Source organism: Strongylocentrotus purpuratus, unplaced genomic scaffold (assembly GCF_000002235.5).
Source record: "Strongylocentrotus purpuratus isolate Spur 01 unplaced genomic scaffold, Spur_5.0 spur5_scaffold_1, whole genome shotgun sequence".
Lineage (NCBI taxonomy): Eukaryota > Metazoa > Echinodermata > Echinoidea > Camarodonta > Strongylocentrotidae > Strongylocentrotus > Strongylocentrotus purpuratus.
Genome location: NW_022145594.1, coordinates 3,709,852 through 3,735,807, shown reverse-complemented (window position 1 = coordinate 3,735,807; position 25,956 = coordinate 3,709,852). Strand labels below are relative to the sequence as shown.

Genomic DNA, 25,956 nt, shown 5'->3' with positions numbered 1-25,956 from the left:
TGTCAAATTATCCATGCTCCAATACAGGTTCAAAATACGTGACACAATGTTTCTCTTTCTCTCTCTCTCTCTCTCTCTCTCTCTCTCTCTCTCTCTCTCTCTCTCTCTCTCTCTTTCCCAAGCCTTTGTGTCTCCTACTCATATTGCCTGGTACGATAATAATACATCCCGCACCCTCTAATGCATTATCTCATTTTGCGTGTTCTGTATTGTGTACCACAAACAATATACAAAATAATAAACGCAGACAATGATACCTGCGAATCGCGGCAATCCAAAACGATGCATACCTGTCTGTTATTCATCGATCTGCATACATGAGGTACAAGGACCATGACTGGGTATCCAGAGTTAGAGACCTGGCAAAGGAGGTTTAGGGGTGTGTAAAAAGAAGTTCATTCTTAAGCCGGGGTGAGAGACAGGGACACATTTCGAAAGCCCCTCCCCCTCCATGAACCCAAAACCTACCCCATAATTATTTGTTAATCTTTATCATGTAAAGGAGGTGGCTTTTAGATGGAGTTGGGGGAGGGGCGGGACATTGATTATACCCTATGCTGCACTGGCGGAAAGGGGGAGGAGCGCAACTAGCGAATGCTCCTTTTGAAACACAACTGGTATCCTTGACACAATTGCCACAACTTCAGAATTAAAAATATGATTCATTTTTTGGTGTTGGGGGGGGGGGGAGGGGAGGCTGGGGCACTTTTCTGTAAATTTCAGCAGTTATGCCCCTTTCAAAAGAATCCACCCCTGTTAGAGTGACTACGCCATTACAGGTGGCTGTGAATGAAAAACATGATTCATTTTTTGGTGGTGGGGGGGGGGGGGCACTTTTCTGCACATTTTCAGAGGTTATGCCCCTTTCAAAAGAACCCGCCCCTGTTAGGTTCACTCCGCCATTACAGGTGGCTATGATACGCGCTGTGGGAATAGATAGCTGAAGTCAAAGTCAAACAATACATCTACAAATAACTTGCATCAATGCTTGTCAACATTTCATTCATTGGTGGGTAGACATTACACCGAGCTGGATGATCGATTGTTAGAGATCGAAACGAAATGGCGTCAATTTTAGCCGTCGCCGTTCTCAGCCATATTTTGTTGCTCGCTTCTGGTGGTAAGTCATTACTTTCAAATATCTTCTATCAGTTAAAAAAAGCAGAAAATACCAAACACCAATTCTTCATTTCTTAAATTTATATAACAGAGTCATAGTACATTTGACATTTATGTAACTCTTCATTTAAACCGTCTTAACTGTAATTAAAAGCATGGAACTTAACCTTTAATATAAAATTGAGTCTTTATATTCCACAATAAATGTAAGGTATGAATTGAATAGGATTTTGTGTTTGTTTATAACATAAATAAAGGTCAGCAAAATAATAACTAAATCATTTATTGAAGGGGGGGGGGATAGAGCGGTATAAATATTCGGTAAAACTCTAACATGTAAGCGCCCCAAAATGTTTAGAGAAGGAAAATTTGGCATTCATATGCCCAAGTGCCCATTATATTGTTCAATCTTTTGTAGAAATAAAATAAAATAAAATATCATAATCAAAGTTGCCAAAACTTTGTCAAGAGTGAATATTACTACCCCATCTTTTGGCATTTGTGATCATTTTTTCTTAAAGTAAAGGGATCGAAGGATTCACATGTCTTGGTAGGTATCATGAATTATACAGTATACAATATAATTATGCAATATACAATTTCAGTATAAGCACTAAAATGAAGCTTGGTACGTGCCTGGGCCAAGCAGTCTCTAAATCATCTTAATATTCCCTGTATATTGGTTAGGTTTGGTTATATTTTCCACATGAAAACATGAAAACATAATAATAAATATATTTGATTATATTATAGCGCCTGACCCTTACTTTATCAGAAGTCACTAAGCGCTCTACAATAATGTAGCACAATTATCCTGGCTTTAGCAGCGCAGCTGTTACGCACGCTGCGTTTCAAGGAATGAATTCCTACCAGGTCCCCATTTACTTCACCTGGGTGGAGAGTGACAAATTTAGATCAATGTCTTACCAACGGACATTAGTGGCGTGGCGGCACTCGAACCGCGGACCTTGTGATCGACAGTCCGGCGACGTATCCACTCGACATTGACACCTCTAGAGACATACGGACATGAACAGAATAAGACTGTATTTCTATCCAGAGTCATGAACACTATAATATTCTACCTGATGGCCGAGATAGCGGAGATTTAGTCCAATTTGTAACTGAATGATATTGGGGGAATTGTAGGTGGTATATATTGCCCAACCTTTTACAGAAACCTTTTACTCTTGAAAATACAGAAGGCTTGTCTTTTCTCTTCACATTCAAAAGCAGTTACATCGCAATCCAACTCTTGTAATAAGTTCATTTGCGTGGTTGAAGCAGTTTGAAATAAATCGGACCACTAATGAGAAAGTGATGAATGTTTGAAATATGAGATAACTAGGTCTATGCGAAACTCATATTGAGAGTACGGTCAGTACATTTTGACGTAGTCGCAGAAAACTCCCCAGCTTGTCGTGTACAAAAAGGTAATGCCTTACATCACGGATACATCACAGATTTAGCCAATTACAAGAGCCCATTCCTTAAAGGGTCACTAAATTACATATTCATGTTGACTTTTGTTGATCTGTAATAAAACTAATAATGTATACATTACACATCTTTTGACTTTTTGATGTACATTTATTTCATATAATTTATATTATTTTTTATTTTATTTTGTTTTACCTGCTAAGCTCCACCCCTAAGAGAACCCCTCCAAAAGCAAAATGACTGTTGTGACATCATCATCATTTATCAGTCAGCTAGATGAACAAAAGACATTGGTATGTCCTTTCCCATCAACTGACCACCTGTTCACAATAGCATTGCATGTTTTTATATATGTCAGAAATCCCCAAGCATTACCATGAAAAGAAGGGTTTCAATGGGCTATTATATGAAAACATGTAATGCTGATGGAATTAATAAATTTTTCATTTTTTTCCCGATTTCCTTCAAACTTTCACGAGTCCACTTCTCTGATTATTTTGATTTTCTGTTAAAGGAGTTTGCTGTCAAGATTTCTCTCTAAAGGCATCGTTTAACAATGTTAAATCTGATATGCCCGGCCATACGTGTTATCAGTGTTTGTGATATGTTGTAATATTGAAGCCCTAAAAATACAAAAATTGCGCTTCAAAGTGATCATGTAATGCCTAAAAAAAGTAAAAACTTTGAGTGACCGGTTTTTACCATATTCGGTTCCCCCAATAGACTGTAGTGTAAATAAAACCGTTAGTAAAACGCAAAATTTGATTTCGATTTACAATCATAAATATCTTGATAATCAGACAGGCGATCGGCTTGTAAAAATCATGGAATTCCTGACTGACCTAAAGAATTATGATTATGCTTGCAACATGAGCTAAATTCAAGATTTTGTTTCAGAATCTGAGGCATTGCAATGTTACCGAGTCACTTTAAAGGGACTCGGTAACATTGTGCAGATGAGAGAAAATGGTGCTAAGGTAGTAACTTAAATGCTAGATATACAATGTAAGATAATCTGAAATTTTCAGTGAAAACAGACTCATTCTTCGGGATAAAAAATGGGGGGGGGGGGGGGGGGAACTGATCAGATCGATACCTTAATTCCCCCAACTATATATAATTATAATTTAATTACATTTTAGGTGAATGTAAATCATCACAAAGCATACGAAATACCATTCCAAATGTTAGTGTTGACAGATTTTTGAAAAGCCTGTCTTTTGTCTTATTTTCATGTAAAAAACGGTTGGGAAAATTCAAAAATTGTTTGGGAGCATTTACTGTTAGAGGGGTTGACTATTGACGCCTTAAAAAGAAAGCCATAAATATCTTTGTGGTACGAGAGTTTTTAAAGCTTATCTGCCATAGTTTACAGGAGGGATTAGAGCGCCCTGCAAGGTCACTGGACAGGTGGCTATCTCATCAACTCAGCTCTCAGTTAACATAAGAAAAAGAGGATCATGGGGGACCAATGGTCACCGATTAGGCATTGTTTGTTATATAGAGGGCGCAAGTAGCTACAAGTAGTGCAGTGGGCCTTTAAGATTTGTGCATGTAAGAGGGTTAATACAGTAGAAGGAATATAATAGATAATATTTCTTAGACAAATTACGCAGTTGTTTTCAACAACCTTCAACAATGTTAATGCGAATTATTCTAATAGATAGTGAATGCAATAAAATCCTTGCCTTTTATTAATATCGATATTGTTGTTGTTTTTTTCTTATTAATTTACATGTATTTCATGTTTGTTTACTATTTATACTTTTACTTTTGTATATATCTGTTTTTATTATATGTTCCAAACAAATTCTTCTATTCACAATTACCCCATTCGTCAAAGTCAAAACTTTCATAACCCACGTGGTCGTTCGACTTCTCTGGATAATTATATATCATTTGTTGGGGGTACGGAAAAAGGAATTCATTGAATCATGACCTAAAATCCAGTTCTAGAATTGACAGATTTAAATCAATGTACCTAAACAAGGTATTTTTCAAAGAATGATATCCATTGTTGAATAGATACTTCTCTTTCCCATCTTTCTTCTATTTTATTTCTTTCTTTCTCATTTTTGCTCCTTTCTATTCTTCCTGTGTAAGTTTATGAATGTGTGTCTGCGCGTGTGCGTGCTTGTGTTATGCAAGTCTTTTAATTTGTATTATTTATTTATGTTCATTATCTAGTTAATAATTATAATAATAATAATAATAATAATTACAGTGCTTATATAGCGCCTAACACTTACTTTGTCAGAAGTCTCTAAGCGCTCTACAATAATGCAGCATAATTACCCTGGCTTTAGCAGTGCAGCTGTTACGCGCGCTGCGTTTCAAGGAATAAATTCCTACCAGGTACCCATTTACTTCACCTGGGTGGAGTGTGGCAAATGTAGTTATTGTTAGTTACAGGGCCCCGATTACAGTTTTCTGCTTCTAAGGGATCCTAAACATTATATTGTATATTGCCATTGCAAATTGTTTAATATTGGTTGAATAAAGATTTGATTTGAATTGTTTCCATGCAAATGTGGACATAAATTCAATTCAATTCAAATGTTACCGATTCATTACCAGTCAACTACCAAGCCACTTCTAAAAATAATCGCAGGATGTCACGTAAACCGCGCATGTTCATGATCATTGCTTTTTTCCCCATTCCCATTTTCAACTTTGAATAGTGTCGTCGGCGGCAGTTTTTAGGAAAAACTTCCCAAACAATCACATTTGTTCAACTTGTTTTTCTATGTGGCAAGAGAACTGTTTGCCAAGTATGGTTATGCTATCACGAACATATTATTCACAAGTTTCAACCGACTATTGAATAAATTCCAATAAATGTTATTCGTTCTATTCGCATGGGTAGATACGCTGCAAGTGGTTTGTCATTCTGATGCTCCTCTGTCCCTGACAATAATTGAATGAAATGCCTCAGTCACATCACAAATAAAAGACTTTAAACCAAATACAAAATGATTCCAAAAAGACTCCAAAGTGACTTCGAACCGGCTGATTATTTACAAATATACCTCTGTCACACAAATGAGCCGACTACAGACCATACAAAAACAAATGACATTACCGTTAATGGCCAAAATCTGTCGGTCTGAAGTCGGCGTGGAGTCGATTTGGTGGTGTGACGGTGATATTAATGATATTTAAAAAATGTTGTTAATGATTGATTGATTGATTTTATTTCATTTCATATAACAATTGTGTGCACAAGAAAGAACATAGTTGACAAAGTAAGATCAAAATTATGAAATGAAACAGGAACCTACTGGAAAGCAAAGCTCGTTTTTATAGGTTCCCAAGAATAAATATAATATGAACATATTATCAAATGATAATATGTCAACTGATTGTCAGTTTGGTGGCAGACTTTTCAGGTGTGACTGGGTATTACCGCAAATATTGTAACCATCATAAACATTGTCTGATCGCGAGAGTCTCGTTATGCCAAAAAGCACTAGCCTGTATCGGCGCCCCAGTGGTTATAGGGTCATGTCCTCCTAAAACAGAAAGCCTGGGTTTAATACCTGGCATGACCAGCAAAGACACCGCTCCCTGGACAAATTCGTTGGCTCCTGTTATTTTTATATTATTTCATTTTCTTTAATTTCTTCAGTTCTGAATGTGAACATAATAACTTTTGTATTAAGAATAGTATAAACGTATTCTAAATAGAATCAGGGCTATAAGATAAGCAACGCTTATGCCTTGTGAATATTTACAATTAAAACCAAAATCTTCTTTACTTATATTCAGATTGTTTTTTTAAGTTTAAGGTCGAGGTAGAGATCGACTCTAGATGGAGGAGACAGAGAGAGAGAGAGAGAGAGATAGAGAGAGCGAGAGAGAGAGAGAGAGAGAAAGATGAGGATATAAAAATAGATTGCAAAATTTTGCTGTGCAAAATTGCTGTTTAAAAAAGTTGGGTAAAGTATTACCCACCCTTGTGCCAAACACCAAGTCCCTTCGAAATGTCATTACACTTGCCATAGTGTCATATCAAAATTCGACTGTGCGCATTTCCGGGGTAAGAAAGTAGCGATGCAGATTAATATTGGAACCCCGCGTTGGGTAAACACAAGTTTTGACACCTAAACGTTGGTATTATGACACAACTGATGTTAAAAACTATGATTGAAGCGCTAGCGTGGTCGGTCGTTCCGATTCAGCTGTTCATCGAATTAATCGTGTTCAAAATCGACAGAGGATGGACGACTTTGTTCGAAATAGACTACGATCATGCACTCTTGTCTTTCCGCAGCATTTATTTGCATGAATGAGTGTAAACACATTATTCGTATGGAGAATGTCATCCGCGATGCAGTCACCTACTGCTAGCACGCCAAGCGAAAGACTGTCGAGCCAAGATAAAGAGAGAGAGGTCTGCTACTTATACACTACATTACATATAGCATGTACTTTTCCAGCCAACTCCTCGAACAAATTTTCTTTTTAGAAATAAAAAATCATACAATAAGGTTGGGTTAAAATTTTACCTAAATTGTGGGTAAAAAAATACACAAGAACAAAGTAAACGAGTACCCAGGATGATTTGGGTAAAAAATACCCAATGTTGTGTCAAAAAGGGAACATGGTTGTCGTTGGGTAACATTTTACCTTTTACATTGGGTCAAATCCCGGCCCCCCCACTCAGTGTTATTTAGGGTACGCATATGCTCGTACCCTCTTTTTGAAAGCACCCCCTATCTGAGGACTGCCAACATTTCCGAACCCCCCTTTCGCGGGCTTTTCGCGGGCTTTTCCTGCCTTGGAGACCCCCCTAAATTAGGAAAATTTCTCAATGTACCCCCCTAAATTCGGAAAATTTCTCAATGTACCCCCCTAAATTCGGAATAATTTCTCAGGAGTCCAAAGAGATGAGAGAGAAAAAGAAAAACACCCCCTTTTTAAAGAAATCTCCGGGTGAAAAGTCAAATACACCCCTTTTTTTACAAATCTCGGGCCGGACTTTGTCGCACGAAAAGTACCCCTTTACCGGACATTTTGGCAACACGCATGCGGTCATTCCGACCTCTGAGTGGGGGGGCCGGGGGTCAAATATATTGCACATTAGTTGGGTAAAACATTAAACATTTGCTGGGTAAATTTTTACCCAACGACCCCTGTGTCAAATTTTACCCAACAAACATGCATGTTCCCTTTTTACCCTCGTAAAGTGTAAAATTTTACCCAATATTGGGTATCTTTTTTTTAGAGTGTACATAAAGAAATTGATGGTCTCCTGTATGTCCGTCAAGTCGTGGTGCTCATGGCGCTCCAATACCAACAAATACGTTTCATCAACGAATAGAGAGAGAGAGAGAGAGAGAGAGAATTTAACCACATATAGAGAAATATAGATATAGAGATAAAGAGAGGGAGAGAGAGACTGCAAAAAGAAAGAGAGATATATATATAGAGAGAGAGAGAGACCGAGAGAGAGAGAGAGAGAGAAAGAGAGAGAGAGAGAGAGAGAGAGACATGCAGAAAGAGAGAGAGAGAGAGAGACAGAGAGAGGGAGGGAGACAGTGAGACAAAGAGGAATAAAAGGGGTGACTGAGAATGAAAATGGTATCATGCAACATGAAAAAGTCGTAATTAAATATTGAATCACAATCATGTAACCATAATCCCCACATTTAAATGGGTGTATTGTTCTGGTAATAGGGTATCACCGAGGAAAAATACAATGAGACACAGATTTCAAGCCCCGATATCACGTGCCATGTTTAGACTAATTAATGCTTGGGAGTTGTTAAAGGGAAACATCAGCGTTGGCAACACATTTACAAAAATAAAGATAAAATAAAATTTACCAATATAAATGTGGTCACAATTTTAACATTATTTTAGCGGATTTTCTTTCGCAATAAGTGCATATAAAAAACATTGTGTTGATATAATTATTATAAAAACACGTTTCAAACCAGATGAATGAAACTACAAAGCACATTGGTAAAACATATATATACCACGTTTCTTCACAATGACGGATTATGTCCCTGAACTGAATTTAAAAATTCACTTTATCCAACACAGTGCATCAGAATCAAGTTTGTGATGGATGTCAGGGTTTTGACAACTGAATCAAGATGAGTCTATTTTAAATTATAATTTCTTGACTCGAGTAAATCGTCAAACGCCGATAACAGTTTCAAGAAACCTGTTCCAATTCGTTGGAAGAATATACGTCAACTCAAACATGTCTTAGTGACCACCTCGCTGCGATGGTCACCTGTCTATAGTGGCTATGTAGGAGAGGAAATCTATGTTTTAGAACCTGTGTAAAAGGACCACATGTCTACAGTGGTCAATTTCTCCATTTCCCTTGGGTGGAATCAACATGCATGGACATGTTGACTGTATAGTATAAGATAACTACCACGAAAAGTAAATAATTCTCTTTTATTGGTAGAAGTAAGAACGTTTTACAACATTAAGAGTTGAAGTTAATGTTTAAAAAAGGGGAAATTGCCCCATTTATTTTTATATAGTAAAGAAATTAAATCAAATTTAATTAAAAGTCCAAGATAGACTTTTATCTAAATTGTGGGATTAAAGTTCAGATGCGTTATAATGATTACAAGTTTCGGGCCACCTTTCAGTAACATTTAGATTTTTTCTTTTGATCCAGAATGCACTGAATAACATATTGTACAGAAGCGGAAAGTGCAGAAATCCCTGGAAAATATGAGTACATTTATATTGCAGTATATTTTTCCGTCATGAATGAGGGCGGTTTAATGGAAAATAATTATTGAAGTCTGGCAACGCAGAGTCAATTTTATAACAACAATTTTCGTATGCAAATCGACAATTCTTGTTGATCTTTTTACATTTTCATTTACACTTTTTAAAACTAAATTTCATATGAAAATTATTTTTCAAACTATGAAAGAGTGTTAATTATTACGACTGTTGCTAACATAAATATGAGTACGGTTTCTCTTGCAGTAAACATAAATAAGAGCAATTTAACGGATAATAATCATTTAAGTCTGTAAATCGGTAACGCACAATAAAGTTACATTTCTGAAAGAGTTTTAATAAAAACCAATTATTGCCATTTTGAGGATGAAAAGCTGATTCAGTTAGACAATTAAATAACCTTGAACTGCAATGGGTTAAATTAAAATGTGTTTACAGATTTTTTGGCGATGACACTGAAAAGAAGCCGAACGTTTGTTCAACGAGCTTAGAATCCTTGAACAAAACCATACCCCTTGAACAATCCCAAATAATTGCTCATCCCTATCATTGATGTGCAATCACGGATAACGTTTGTGTTTCTCCTAACAATAGCATGAATGCGATTTGAAACTGATTTTTTTTTCTTCTTTCTTTTACTAATGTCTGCCTGTATCTGGTTTGGAAAAAAAATGTTCTGTGAATCAGCACAAAATACTAACCACGATGATGATCATATTGAAAGTCAGTGTCATTTATAGTTCATAGTTTAGGGACCGACCAAATGAGGACAATTTGAAGGGAAAGATATCACCCCCTTCCTCACCCGCAGAAAAAAGAAAAATAAATATGAGAAGAATAATGAGAAGCATTTGTTTTAATCATCACTTTAAAGTTTAACACAATGTAATGGGTATGAATTCCGAGGATAGCGAATGAAATCAACTTAATCTTTGCTCTGGTGGACTTCTAAACAAAAGAAATTATCTGTCAACCAAGATGTATGAAGTCAGCCAAAATTATACATTTGAAATATAAATTTTTGCTGAAAATAACTATATTTCAAAAGGATATGAGGCATTCTACAAATCGTTGTAAGCGAAATTCTAATTTTAAACTTGTCTTATCTTAATTCTTGTCTTTTTCAGATCAGTGTATCAGAAATGCAACTTTGGATTCGGGAGAAGGAACGTTCGATCAATTGACATTGGGTTCACCTGTCAGAGGTACGTTACTATCCACCCCACTCAGAGCACCCTCTCTCTCTTTCTTTGTATCTTCCCCTATATCTATCTCTCTTTCTTTCTTATTGTCTGCCTCTCTTATTCTTTCTCTTCCCCTCTCTATCATTCTCTCCTTTTGTGCCCTTCTCTCTCTCCCTCACTCTCTCAAAAAAGAAACATTAATGTATGTACCCTTTTCGTATTTCGACTCAGTATCTGTCTACATATCTTCAATCTCTCTTCTCTCTCTCTCTCTCTCTCTCTCTCTTTCTCTCTCTCCCTCTCTCTCGTTTCTTTCTTCTCTCGTCCTTTACCTTCTCTTAATATTTCTGTCGCTCTCTATCCCTCTCTTTATCTCTTTCACCTCATTATTCTCTCTTATTCCCTCCTTCTAAATAAAGACACTCTCATTGCTACACGTCAGTATCTATCTCATTTCAATCCCACCCTCCCTATCTCACATTCTTTCTTTCTCTTTTTCTGTCTCTCCGTCTGTCTGTGTCTCTGTATATGTGTCTCTGTCTGTCTGTCTCTCTCTCTCTCTCAAATACACCCGCACCCTCAAACCCAACACAGTCCCACGCATAACAGATCACGGACATGCACTAATGCATCAATGCGTTTTTCTCTACATTAAAGGTACTATGTCTCATTTGTAGGCCCAAAAAATGAAAAGGTTAAATTTCAACGGCATTTGAAAGATAATACTAATTTAGAACTTCCCTAGAAAAGGTGGGGCTTGAAAATGTCTTCAGGTGGGAAAATAACGACTATTAGTTGTCAAATCGACTTAGGAGCTATAGAGCCAATAAGTAATAAGTCTTGATTTTCAGACCATTGTACTGAATGGTCATACGTTTTATGCTGCGCAAAGATTCAATCAGTTTAATTTTGGCCATCACAAGAAGTGGGTTATTGATGTAGACAAATGCTCATGTACCCTTTACAGCTCATTTTATGTATGTTATTATCAAAGAAGAAAAAGCCAGTCAGTCACTCAATAGTGTCTGACGGTGAAGTCTAGCAAGTAAACAGGTTTCCTTGCATAATTTGAATATTAGGACACTGCTAACATTTAAATTTCACAGATAGGACATACATGACATATTCATAATTCCTGCAAAGTTCTATAGAATTTGAGGTTGGCTGCAAAAGGGACACAGAACCTTTAAGACCACAGTTAACAACGAAATTATTCATACCCCTAGCATAATTCTGATTTTTTGTTGTTGTGTGTTTCATAACTCAAGAATGAAGGATGGATTTGTGCAATTAGGGCCTTTATAACGTGACGTACTATGTGAAGTCGTTTATTAAGTAAATGTATTTATATTTATGGATGCTTCCTTCCCAGGTGTGTGTGGTGATGAAGCATTTCACTTACCTGCTATTATCCTGTGTATAGTACTACAATTGCCAGAACACCAATTGCCTAAATAGGTTGGTGCTCTTCTGGGGTAAAAGTTTTGTTATAAACGAAATAGATTTGTCTGCTGCTATATTTTTGTATTTTTAAATGAATTAGTTACAATTCATTGTTTCCCAGTTATATATTTTTCACCAAATATAATCTCTTTATCTTCTCAGATATGATTTTTCCTCAATGAAAAGTAAAGGTTTTTGTTATTTATTTAGAAAGTCTTTCGAACTATAGCTTGGTACATAAAACATGTACAACTCCAAATGGTACGTCACATTTTCAAGAAAATGGTTGCGCCCATGTCATGCTAAAATGCATCACATCATGCCAAGAATATCTTTATTTATGTATCTCTTGTACAAAGGGCAGGATCAAGGAATGCATCTTAGCTTGTGAAAATACCTACACTTTTTCTTTGGGGTGAGGTTTCTTTTAAAGTCTTTTGGTGTTTCGTCTTCTTAGTTCTCCAATATCTCAAAAAAGAATATTTTGTGTTCGTATACTTTTTTTTCCTGAACTGTAAAAGAAGGAATTTAGGTACAGAATGCAGATTTGCGGTCAATAGTTAAGTGAAGTGCGGTCAATAGTTAAGTCTATGTTAAAACAACGAAAGCTTCGGCGAGTATAGGAGTTTCTATAAACAAGTTTAGACGTCCCAAATCATATTTTAAGTCCTTTATAATTGCACAAAGAAATGCTTACACTTCTCTTGAATAGTAATAAAAGGTTTACTACCGAACATCGTATCAGAATGAAAAATAACACCAACCATTATTTAAACCTCTTGGAATAAGTTCTAACTTTGATAGGCCTACAAATGGCACAATTAAGCTCTTTAACTGTGAAAAGGATGGTAAATAAGAAATATATACAATGTAAATATTTCGAAAGATGAATTTTTCAACAAATTTTTAATACTCATCTCAGTGACCAGAATGTCTGTATTTCATTCGATCTTTTTTCTCGTGGCCGGTTTTGCACCAACAGAAACTCACGAGTGTTTTCGAGAATGTGACTCGTCGGGACCGATGACGTGTCGATACACCTTCAACGTCGAATGGTATTCAACGATGTCGAGGGCGTGTTACGACTGCCCTTGCAACCTGACCGACTGCGGACGTGAACGATGCGTTGCGATGGACGGTTTCCGTCGTCCTATAGCTGTGGTCAATCGACAGTTGCCTGGCCCTACGATTGAGGTAAGCTAGTTTGGAGGGGTCAAGCTGTCACTCATTGATCTGGACCCTGTTTCATAAAATTTGATAGCAATAACAAGTTACAAGCTACTGTTATAAGCTACTGATATCATGGCATCTGATTTGCTGAGAGCAAATTTGTCATAGAAATTTAGCATTTGTTAAATAGTTTTATAAAACAGGACCGTTGCATAAAACTTACCTAAGATGGTAACTTTGCCATCAATGGCAACTACCATGGTAACAGGGCTCAACAGCCAATCAAAATCAAGGTTTCCACGGTAGTTACCGGTGATGGCAAAGTTACCACCAATGGTAAGTTTTGTGCAACGGGCTTTATTTCGTCAAAAATATTGGGTTTGGTTTCGAGTTGGGATTGGCTTTTAGGTTAGGTTTACGGTTAGACTTAGGCATAGCAAGGGACCTGACTGCGGAGCAATTGTTGCTGGAATTTGTGTTCCACATACTTTTACTAATTTGACTAGAAAATCTGAAATTGTCTAATGTGATGTGGTAAACCGCGGCGTATTATGTGAACGCAGCTTGACTGTATAATATTTTCTAGGTTTGCAAAGGAGATCGTATCATAGTCGAAGTCAACAATGAACTCGATGACGCCGAAGGGGTCACGATCCACTGGCACGGACTTCTCCAGCGGGGTACACCATACATGGACGGGGCCAATCTTATCACTCAGTGTCCTATCCAAGCATCCGCGTCCTTCACTTATAATTTCCTGGCCGATCGAGCAGGTACCCACTGGTGGCACGCTCATGCAGGGTTCCAGAGGAGTGATGGCCTATTCGGTCCGTTCATCGTCAGGGAGCCCGAAGAGGTAAGCATAATGATGGTGATGATGATGATGATGATGATGATAATGATGATGATGATGATGATGATGGTGATGATGATGGTGATGATGACAATGATGATGATGATGATGGTAATGATGATGATGATAATGATGATGATGATGATACAAATACAATAATGATGATAATGATGATAATAATCAAACAAATTAATAGAGTCACGCCCATTGCAGGGGTTCCAATCCTGGTGGAATACCTTTAAAATATTCGTCTATTAATTCCTATTAAAACATTATTTTCAAAAAATCTTGAAGCAAATCTTGTCGTATCCCATGCGTAAGTCTGACTTTGTCCCTGGTACGATTTATTTCACATGCTTAGCAGGTGAGTCGGGAAGTTAGTATCTAGATTTGAAATCTTTTTCAGATTGTATCCGTGAATCAAGTATTAATGATGTTGTTAATCCCTTTAGGACAACCCGCACAGCGCCCTCTACGACTATGATCTACACGAACACACAGCAATGATCAGCGACTGGATGCACGAAACCGCCATTGAGGTGTTCGTACTGGAACACCACGTAGATGTAAATGACGACCCTCGGTCTATCCTAGTCAATGGCAAGGCACAGCTTGGTGGATTCACTGATGAGAATAATGGTACTTCGCACGCCACTCCTAGAGAAGTCTTCGAAGTAGAAGAAGTAAGTAGTCAATCGATTTTTTCCTATTTATCCAGTAGGTCCCTCTTTTCACTAGACTCTACTTACGAAATTAATCTCATTAATGAACATCATCGAATCTTTCTTTTACCGTACATTACAAGATATATATATATATATATATATATATATATATATATATATATATCAGGGCACTGTTTAATTTCTTATTGATAACAAATTAAGCTATTGAAATTGCTGCATTTGCTTGGCTGTGAGCAAATGATGAAATGGTGACGAAGATGATTATGATGTATTCTTGATACAGCAACAGTATTCCACGCTCCGCCCTAATGGCGCTTGCTGTCTAAAAACGTCTTCACAAATTCAGCGTTACTTATACACTAACTCCACTTCTACTCCTTCGTCATCCTTCGGTCAAGGCCATTGCTTTAATCCAGAATGTTCTCCAGGTTTCCAGCTCTCTTTGATACGCATTGACAATGATCTTGACTTCGACATGAAGTTTGACATTTGGAAAATAAGATTGGCCTCGAAAATTGGCTCGAGAAATGATTAATTTTCAAGAATGACCTTCACAACGATCTTGAGATTAAAACTTGTCATCAATGACAAATGCCAGTTTTTGTTATAAGCTACTGAAATCCTTGCTTCTGATTGGTTGTAAGCAGATTTGTCACTGATTTAGGGCATTTGTCACTGAAAGAATGCTTTGTGAAACTCCCCCTGATCTTGTTTCTTTTGCTTTCATTCAGGGCAAGCGTTACCGTTTCCGGTTGATAAGCACTGCAACCGGTGGTGAAGCCTTCAGGGTGTCTGTGGATAACCACACCCTTACCATCATAGCCAGCGATGGAGCATATGTACAACCTGTGGAAGTGGATACCCTTGTCATATATGGTGGAGAGAGGTAAAGTATATAGTAACAGCAAAGTACAAAGTAGCAGACAACCATATAATTATACTCTCTAAATCCTCAGCTATCAGACCACGGGTCTAAACGAAATTTTGTTTTGAAAACAAAGGAGGAGATGGATACAATTTTTTTGTAAATAGGAAAGGGGAAACGACGTGTAAAGATTCATAGCTTTTTTCGTAGTGATCTTTAATCTTTACGAACACCTTGTAATTGTTTTTGTAAAAAGGATTTTCCTTAAACTCTGGAAAGTGCAGATACTATATTTCTATAATAGATTTTTATATCTTAGTATTGTTTTATTGGAATCACAATGACATGCAGGCATTGATGTTACTAACACAGTTAGCCTGTATTATCATTATGGTTTTTTTATTTTATTATTTATTCATGTATTTATTTATTATTAATATTATCATTATTATTATCGATATATATTTATGGAGGGACGATGTATCGAATAATATTTACCGACATGCTGACATAAAAACTAGAATAATGGGATGTTGCACACCACTTTTAGCGACTCCTCTGTGTCATAGTAGACCATCTTTTCAATATACACCATGTTGTATCCCTTTCCAAAAAGATATGATGTGGTCCTCAACGCCTCTCAAACCGATGGAGGGAACTATTGGATGAAGATTAGTGAATCTCGAGGAAGACCCCTAAACCAGGGTCTAGCAATCATTAGGTACAGCGGTGCCCCCGAGTCGAACCCCACCATGAGCCCATCTGGAGTGCGAGACGGGGTCATATACCAAGCATGGAATACACCTGCTTCAGCTGACGTCATCACAGTTAATGAATTGGTTGCCATAGGTAAAAGGGCCCGTATATCGAGGAAAATTAACCCGTCTTTAATTTAAAGCTAAACAAGCAGGCATTAAGATGGGTATGCGTTTCGGGAATGAGCTACTTCCATTGCTGAGTTATTGCAATGTAGGTTAGAAGGAAACATTGATCAAACAGAAATAAACCTTTCATATAAACTCGGTGTCTTTCGATGCAAAGATGTGTATATAAAGCAAACGTGTAAAACAAAATAAATATGGAACATATAGGCATTGTACCTGTGTATAATATCTTTCATTTATACACAATGTATACCCATTGTTCTTTAAGCCCTTTACAAATTGTAGTTGGGTATTCCTAGTTGATGCTTCCAAAAAATTAATAGCAATCTAATGTAAAGTCCAACGCTACTTTATAATGTTTACTTGCAGAAAATGCAACGTTACCGCAGGAAAACAAGCGTACTTTCTACATGACTACAGATTTCAATCAGGTAAGGCGTGACCTATGAGAGTAAAGAATCTTGCTAATGATAGAATGTGGACATTTTCTTCATTAAACTCTATGTTTGCTTCTTCGTCGTCATTTCCTCTTTCATCTTCTTTTCATTTAAGTCTCACGCGGTCTTCAATTGTTGATCACTAAAAGTGTTGTTTCCTTTTACATCACATTTGAAACCACTGGCCAACAATTAACTCTTTCATCGTTCTCCCCTTGTTCTGAATCGCCTATTAAGTTAATTTTAACTGTATTGTCAGGTAATATTTGGCGTCAATCTGAATCATTGTTCTGCCGACACTTTGTACTCCTTTGTATTCATTTGCTCTACCTTCGTCAACATCGGAATTAACGTTTCATCATTTTGTATTTACTTTAGAATCTTTGTCAACGTTAACCTCTATCATTGCTTTGTTTTTCGAGGTAGTCTTCTGTTTTTATCGTTCATTTCTCCTCCTTCGTCACCCCTACCTTCTATTCCTTTGTCACCATTTTCTTCAACTGTTTCGTCACCCTTCTATTGTACTCCTTCATCTCCTTCTCATTCTATTACTTCTTCACATTTCTCTTCTACTCATTCGTCACCCTTTTCTTTTACTACTTCGTCACTCTGCTATTCTACTCATTCGTCATCCTTCTCTTCTACTCCTTCGTCATTCTCTATTGCTCATTTGTCACCCTTCTAGTCTACTTATTAGTCATCTTTCTCTTTTAATCCTTCGTCACCCTCCTATTGTACTCATTCGTCACCCTTCTCTTCTACCCCTTTCGTCGCCCTCCTATTCTACTCATTCGTCACCCTTCTCTTCTTCTCATTCGTCACCCTCATATTCTACTCATTCGTCACCCTTCTCTTCAACCCCTTTCGTCACCCTCCTATTACCCATTCGTCACCCTCTCATTCTACTCCTTCGTCACCCTTCCCTTCTACTCCTTCGTCACCCTTCCCTTCTACTCTTTCGTCAACCTTCTCTTCTACTCCTTCGTCACCCTTCCCTTCTACTCCTTCGTCACGCTTCCCTTCTACTCCTTCGTCACTCTTCTCTTCTACTCCTTCGTCACCCTTCCCTTCTACTCCTTCGTCACCCTTCCCTTCTACTCCTTCGTCACCCTTCTCTTCTACTCCTTCGTCACTCTTCCCTTCTACTTCTTCGTCACCCTTCCCTTCTACTCCTTCGTCACCCTTACCTTCTACTCCTTCGTCACCCTTCCCTTCTTCTCCTTCGTCACCCTTCCCTTCTACTCCTTCGTCACCCTTCAATTTTTCTCCTTCGTCACCCTTCCCTTCTACTCCTTCGTAACCCTTCCTTTCTACTCCTTCGTCACCCTTCCCTTCTTCTCCTTCGTCACCCTTCTCGCCTACTCCTCCGTCACCCTTCCCTTCTACTCCTTCGTCACCCTTCTCTTCTACTCCTTCGTCACCCTTCCCTTTTACTCCTTCGTCACCCTTCTCTTCTACTCCTTCGTCACCCTTCCCTTCTACTCCTTCGTCACCCTTTTCTTCTACTCCTTCGTCACCCTACCCTTCTACTACTTCGTCATCCTTCTTGTATACTCCTTCGTCACCCTTCCCTTCTACTACTTCGTCACCCTTTTGTTATACACCTCCTCCACTCTTCTCCTCCACTCTTTCTTCACCCTTCTCGTCCACCCCTTCTTTACATTTCACTTCTGTATCTTCGTCACCCTTCCCTTCTACTCCTTCGTCACCCTTCTCTTCTACTCCTTCGTCACCCTTCCCTTCTACTCCTTCGTCACCCTTCTCTTCTACTCCTTCGTCACCCTTCCCTTCTACTCCTTCGTCACCCTTCTCTTCTACCCCTTCGTCACCCTTCCCTTCTACTACTTCGTCATCCTTCTTGATTACTCCTTCGTCATCCTTCTTGTCTACTCCTTCGTCACCCTTCTCTTCTACTCCTTCGTCACCCTTTCCTTCTACTACTTCGTTACCATTTTGTTATACACCTCCTCCAATCTTCTTCTCCACTCTTTCTTCACCCTTCTCGTCCACCCCTTCTTTACATTTCACTTCTGTACCTTCGTCACCCGTCAATTATTATCATTCGACACCCTTCATACTATTCAATATCCGTCCTCTTGCCGGTCTTGTCCTTATATTCCCAATCGCTCCACAGTCATCTGTCTATTGTGCATGCTTAAACAGAACTTTAACTCGTTTGCCAACCTCTATTTAGGTTTCATGTTACCTTTTGTTGTCAACTCCTCGGTCTAAAAACAATTCTTGCATCCAAGAATACGTTCGCTCATCTCAAGTTAAATATTAATGTTGAAGTTTTGAACTGCATTGTCCTAATTACTTTCGCAATCTACACTTCCTCACAGTTTGCTGATTTACGTTATTGGGAAGACGAATACAACCCGCTGGTCAATGATCGCGCCTTTAAGCATCCAAGCTACGCACTACTCTCCCAGTACAACGACGAAACGGACTCCGATGATCTCTGCTTTTTCGAAGATGAGGAGCTAAATCAGAAGTGCAAAACGGAGTTCTGTCGCTGTACCCAAGTCCTTCAGGTTGATTTGCATCAGGTAGATATGAATACTCATTATAATGATGATAATATTGATAATATTAATATAAATGATAGCATTGATAACAATAATGATGATATAAATACAATCATTATATTAACGATATTGATAGTAATAATTATGATTATGAAATTAATAATAATAGTAATGATAATGAAAACAACAATACAAAAAAATATGTATGGTAATAATAAAAAATAATATAATGAAAATAATAGTAATAAGCCACTAACAACAACATCAACAACAACAACAACAACAACATGAGTCTATTTCTACGTCTTTCTCTTCTTCTCCTTCTCCATCTCTCCTCTCAATCCCTTCTTTCTTCTACGTCTGTTCACGGATTCTCCTTCCTTATCTTCCTCAACCATTTTTTACGATTAAATGTGTTCTTTCCTCATGTAATCTTCTGTTCCTTCTTTTGAATCTTTCATCTTTTTCCCTCTTCTCCTCTTCCTCCCATTTCCGATATTTATTCTCTTCCATTTTACCTTCTTTCTTCTTTTTCTTCTTCTACCTTTCTAATCTTCTTTCACTTCTTCTTCCCACGTTACATTCCAGACGATTGAGATCGTTATAGTAGACGAGGGTAACCTTTATCCGGCTGTACACCCCTTTCATCTCCACGGGTTCTCATTCCGCGTCCTCGCTCAGGGGTACGGCGGAGACAATCTTGACGTCACCGAAGTAATTGCAATGGATCTGAGTACGTATACAGTAGGGGATGATTCAATGTCAGTCTAGGTTCACACGAGAGCATATACGTTTTAAGTTCAGTTTATGGTTGTAAACCTCGAGGGTATCTTGTAATACAGGACCGTGTAAACATACTAGTGGATTTGAAACTAGAAGGTTTAAAAGCCAACGATTGTACGGTTAATGCGAGAACTACTAGCTCCCGGGGGGGGGGGGGGAGGTTGGAGGGGGTACGAGGGGAAGTTCTTACTCGAAGGATGATATCTATCTTCGATGTTTCGCTAACCAGTAGTTGCAACATTTCCTTCCTCGCCTAGTAGTTTAAAACTTTAATCCCCTCTTGTTTATGTCTCCTGTGAATCTCCTCGTTTTTAGTGGGTCTTTGTTAAAATCGGGTGCAGTTTTTGAAACTTAAAATAGGAAACTACGACGGGGTCCTTGGATGTCCATTTAAACGAAAGGCCTTGGGAGTATTGCGATCCATAGTACTACATTTTCAGTAATGGCTCTAGAATAGTTTTGGTGATTTTTGTTATTGTCATGGGGGGGGGGGGGGGGGGTAACCATGGGAATTTACAGTGTTAATATTTCTATGATATACATGCAGAGTTTAAATACGCGACAATGGTTGGAAAGTATTGGTCCTCGATTCCTTCAGCTCTTCATTTGAAAGTATTTCGTAAATACAATTTTTTGTAAAGGAGAATAACAATAATTCAGAAAAAAGATTCACAAGGGAATGGGATGCCTTAAAATTCGCTTCAAGTGAAGTTGAAAACCAAATATATTCCACAGCATTCGATTTTAAACATCTTTCAGTATTGTCTTTCCCAGTTAGAATCATGAACAGGCATTTTTTTCCCCCCATTTTTTGGACCCTCCAACAGGCCATTTATTGAAAATCAATCTCAAGATAACATATTTGAACACATGTTCCAATGAATATCATACAATATTTCATAATAAGATATACATAACGAATATCAACCATAATACTGTATATACAGAACATACATGTAGATAAGGGAAGGATAAACAAAAATTAAATAATAATGCAACATCATGACTGAAAATGATATGGGAAATTCAATATACTCCTATTAAAGGATCAAAATCCTCTCAAAATTTATCCATTTTTTTATCGAATTTGTCAGTTTTGTTAGCAAATATACTAACTTGCCTCTCATTTGTGTAACTATTCTTGATATATTGTTTTATTGTCCGAAAGGACGGTACAGACTTTTGTATTCGAGAAAAATATAATTGTTGTTTAGTCCAAATTATTATACAGTTTAAAGCATCATTTCTTTTTTCAATGAAACCTAACAAAACATGTATTAAGGACAGTTTTATTCTACAGCGTGTTACAATAGTTAACCAGTCAGTCAAACGACTCCAAATCAATTTGGTCACGTTACTTTACAGTTTGTACATATTGATCTTCCTTTAAGAGAGAATTGTCAAACTTCCAATATTTGTGTCTCTTTAGACCAGTACCGAACATAAGATCCAAACTAATCCCTGCATGATCAGATCTATAGCTATTATTAATTTTACAATCTGATACTAACGAAAATAGCTGGTTTGATATCAAAAAGTAATCTAGTCGCCCTTGTTTTAAAGGACTAGGTTGTCTCCAGGTAAACTGTTTTATGTCTGGATGGGTACAGCGCCATGGATCAATTAAATGAAAACTGTTCTTCATTTCCAAAACTTTGCGCTGAGCATTTTTATTATTTAATCTAACGTAATTACAAGAGTCCGAATCAAAATCTTGAAGTAGGTTCCAATCCCCACACATAATTACAAGAGGATCATTAAGATCTAATATAATATTCTCCAATTCTTGGAAAAAGATGGGACAGTCATCATTTGGGGCATAAAGTGCAATTAAAGAAAACTCCAACTGTCCCATACAAATGCTTAAAGCAATGAAATTACCATTTTTGTCACATATTTGTTTTTTTAACTTCGCATTGAATATTTACGTCAAAGAGTATCGCCACCCCCGAGCGTTTGAGCATTTGTTTGCAAAAAAACAAGTTCCATCCCATTCTTGCTTAACAACAGATTCTATCTCAGGCACAAAGTGGGTATCTTGCAAACAACAAATGCTAGCATGTTTTGCATTTAAATAGTTTAGTACATCTTTTCTTTTATGAGAGTTTCCCAGACCTCTACAGTTCATAGAAATAATCTTCAACTTATTATACATCATGATAACCAATAACTACTTTATACATATAAGGCCATTGGAGGAATTTGTAACATTTACAGTGTACGAGTAACAGTAAACGACAACAAGCAACACAGACAAACAAAAAAAGCAAGACAGAGAAACAGACAAACATGCAGAGAGAGCAACAACGCCTCTCACTAAGGACCACACCCAGGTCCCAAACACTTAACATATGATAGCTTGAGGCAAACATGAGAAATAGTTTACGGAGCCTTGTGGGGCTTATCTGGCCACCACCAAAAAAAAGAATAAACGCAAGATTTTAATCTATGCGCTATAGAAACAATTATAGTATCTTGTATGTACACAGCATAAACACAATCATCTAGTGCCATAACCACTAAACAAACGATATCACGAGGGAAATTTCTCAATACGTTCAAAGTGAGTAAACAAGCTCAATATTTATACATAATTAATACATATTGTTGTATAAGAGTAATCGAGTCAAAGCAGTGGTTTTTAACTTACTGTTAGATAGATTAACCAGAGCACAACTGCAGACAGACAATAAATACATGTTTTGTGTTTTTTTTTTTTATATAGCTATCAGACATGAGTAGCATTCTGTCAACCAAAACGTGTTCATATAAATAAGGCTGTAACTAAATAATCAACATTGAGCCAACATAGAATGGATTGGGAGGAATGAATTGTACTCATATCCCTGGAATATGCAAATTGAGAGTAAGTTACAGTGTGTGGGGAAACACACATCCACGGTCAAAGATGAAAAGTACATAACAAAACACATATTTCAGCGAAGTGAACAGGTGCAGTGGAAATGTACACATTGACTGCTGGCATTGTACGCTAGTTGCATACTGGGTACAAGCAATGAACCTTGATGTACAAAAATATCAGAGGAAAGAGTAGCTTAAACATGAAAATAAGAAGTAGAAAAAAGATAAGGTTACTGTAGTGCATGGGCAATTCAGAAGAAAAAGGGACTACACTAGAATGCGGGGAAAAAGAACACTGTATACAAGCGCGAATAACTTAAAGAGTATTTTGTGAAAAGGCAAGTTTGTGCTGCCTGCAAATAAACAAGAAAATAAAAAGAGATCACATAGAGTAGTCATAATCAAAAGAGTGACATGTTTTTTTGCATGCACGCAAATACATAAGTCCCGTGATATACGTTGTATTATCACACAAAAAGTATTTTGACATTATAAAACAGAAATAAACAGGCATTTTGGGTGTTTTTCAGTCTCATCAGCGCCTTTGATTAGGCAACTAGATATTGGCGCTTTATAAATACCTTGATTGGATTGGATTGGATTGGATTGGACTGGATTGGATTGGATTGGATTGGATTGGATTGGACTGAATTAGATTGGATTAGATTGGATTGGATTGGATTGGATTGGATTGGATCGGATTGGATTGGATTGGATTGGGTTGGGTTGGGTTGGGTTGGATTGGATTGGATTGGGTTGGGTTGGGTTGGATTGGATTGGATTGGATTCGGTTGGGTTGGGTTGGGTTGGATTGGATTGGATTGGACTGGATTGGATCGGATCGGATTGGATAGGATTGGATATTATTGCATATTTCCCATCCCTAGATGGAACCATCAAGAGGAACTTCAATAATCCACCAGAGAAAGATACGGTGATCACAATGAATGCTGGGTACACCGTCATCCAGTTCGTTGCAGATAACCCTGGTTGGTGGTTCTTCCATTGTCACAACGAGTTCCACCTTCATGTAAGTCCGTCAAGAAAAGTAGATACAGGGCCACGTTTCATAAAACTTGATATCAATAACAAGTTACAGGCTACTATTATAAGCTACTGAAATCATGGCATCTGATTGGCTGAGAGCAAATTTGTCATAGAAATTTAGCATTTGTTATAGATAACAAGTTTTATGAAACGGGCCCATTAATGAAAGATGAATCTGAGTACTGGGTATGGCATTATATTGTAAAAGGGAGGCACAATGGCTCAGTGGTAGATCAGTGGTCTCGTTACCGAGAGGTCCCGGATTAGAAACCAAGATGATATGATGTAGTGCCCTCTGGTAAGGCATTAATCCTCATTACCAAGTCACTCGGTGAGGTTTTAAAGCCATCGATCCACTGGTTGCTTACTTACAAGCATACACAAGCTAAGGCTTATCATGAGAGCTCGGTGCGATTCTTTCACGTATTTTCTCGTCATAATTCAAATGCGAAGGAATTTAAAGATAAATCCCTACAGTGGAAATATCTGCTATTATATCATTTTTTGCGTCTGCAATTGAAATCTGCAAAAATGATAATGGCATATTCCGTAGTCCGAACATGAATTCAAATGAAAGAAATTCGGACTACAATCATGAAAACTGCATATTGATATTGATATGGGTTGAAGCGAATCACAATAAAATGATGAGTATTTGAGCACTCAAGTGCCTTCTATAGAGTACCAACGTGCTAATGTCATATTTGCTAGTTCCAAACAACAGAGCATGCGCTTGAAGTTTACCGCGACATAATTCAAGCAAGGGGCTGGGGCAGGGCAAATTCAATGTGTTGCGCTGATGTGACCACAACGCCGTTGTTTAGCACACGACTTGGCCCATATAACGTCGCACTTTGATACCCTATAGAAAATGTAAGACGTTCCTATAATAATCTTTATTCAATATACATTGGTTTATCCGTTTGTCAATTTTTGTTAAACACCGCAGACCGGTTTGGCTATCGTTGTCCGTGTGGGATCACAGTCCGATCTTCCACCGATACCCGACGACTTCCCGACGTGTCGTACCTTCAAACCTTCCAACTCGACATCGCCATCATCACCAGCACCAAGACCTACACGACCACCACCACCATCACCACCATCAGACATGGTACAGTTCCCACTTTCTACTGTTATTGCTTTAGCCATAGTCGTGGGCGTTCTCGGTCTCCTCGTCATCATCCTACTCTTCGTGGTTGTTTGTCGCCGTCAGGGCACACCTTCCCCGGCATCATCGGCTAGGAATGAGGAGATGAAGGGCCATGATGCACCATGGGGTGATAAGACAGACTAACCGTATCAAGCCTCATTGATATGATCATTAGGGCTTGTTCAGATATAGGGCAAAGCCGCAGACCCCCCCCCCCTCCCCCCCAAAAAAAAGAAGAAAGAATATATATATATATATATATATATATATATATATATATATATATATATAAAATAAATAAATAAATAAATAACGACACAAACACCACGGGTTCTTTTAAAGGGATCGTTTAACAATGTTAAATCTGAGATGCCCTACGGCCCTACGTGTTATCAGTGTCTGTGATAGGGTGTTATATTGAAGCCACAACAACAAAAATCGCCCTTTAAAATGATCAAGAAGTGCCTCAAAAAAGTAAAGACCTTTGAGTGACCGGTTTTACTATACTCGTTTTCCTCAATAGACCGTAGTGTTATGAAAACCGTTTGGCAAACGCAAAATTTGATTTCGATTTCAATCATAAATATCTTGATAATCAGAAAGGCGATCGGCTTCTAAAAGTCATGGGGTTCCTGACTGACCTAAAGTTCATAATTATCATTGCAGCATGAGCTAAATCAAGGATTTTTTTTAAAGGATCTAAGACAAAGTTATCGGGCATTGTAATTTACGTCATGACGACAACAAACAAATCGGTTTGGTTTTGCCGGGGCATATCTGAA

The 25,956-nt window shown here is 37.7% G+C and overlaps 1 protein-coding gene across 1 annotated transcript; it reads left to right on the top strand.

Annotated features, from left to right (window-relative positions):
* The first annotated feature begins 10,411 nt into the window (after nucleotides 1-10,411).
* On the top strand, nucleotides 10,412-25,391 carry LOC763726 (laccase-1-like). The gene is made up of 11 exons (XM_011679513.2): nucleotides 10,412-10,484; nucleotides 12,889-13,100; nucleotides 13,663-13,932; nucleotides 14,382-14,612; nucleotides 15,347-15,501; nucleotides 16,097-16,329; nucleotides 16,734-16,795; nucleotides 19,144-19,350; nucleotides 19,918-20,062; nucleotides 23,862-24,004; nucleotides 24,971-25,391. The coding sequence occupies exons 2-11, from the start codon at nucleotides 12,930-12,932 to the stop codon at nucleotides 25,316-25,318; spliced, it is 1,965 nt and encodes a 654-aa protein (XP_011677815.2). The 5' UTR covers nucleotides 10,412-10,484; nucleotides 12,889-12,929; the 3' UTR covers nucleotides 25,319-25,391.
* The last annotated feature ends 565 nt before the right edge of the window (nucleotides 25,392-25,956 follow it).

Coding starts and splice junctions, on each gene's coding strand:
- LOC763726 (XM_011679513.2), top strand. CDS start 12,930: ATGACGTGTCGATACACCTTCAACGTCGAATGGTATTCAACGATGTCG. Junction 16,796..19,143: donor TGACTACAGATTTCAATCAG/GTAAGGCGTGAC, acceptor ACTTCCTCACAG/TTTGCTGATTTACGTTATTG. Junction 20,063..23,861: donor AGTAATTGCAATGGATCTGA/GTACGTATACAG, acceptor TCCCATCCCTAG/ATGGAACCATCAAGAGGAAC.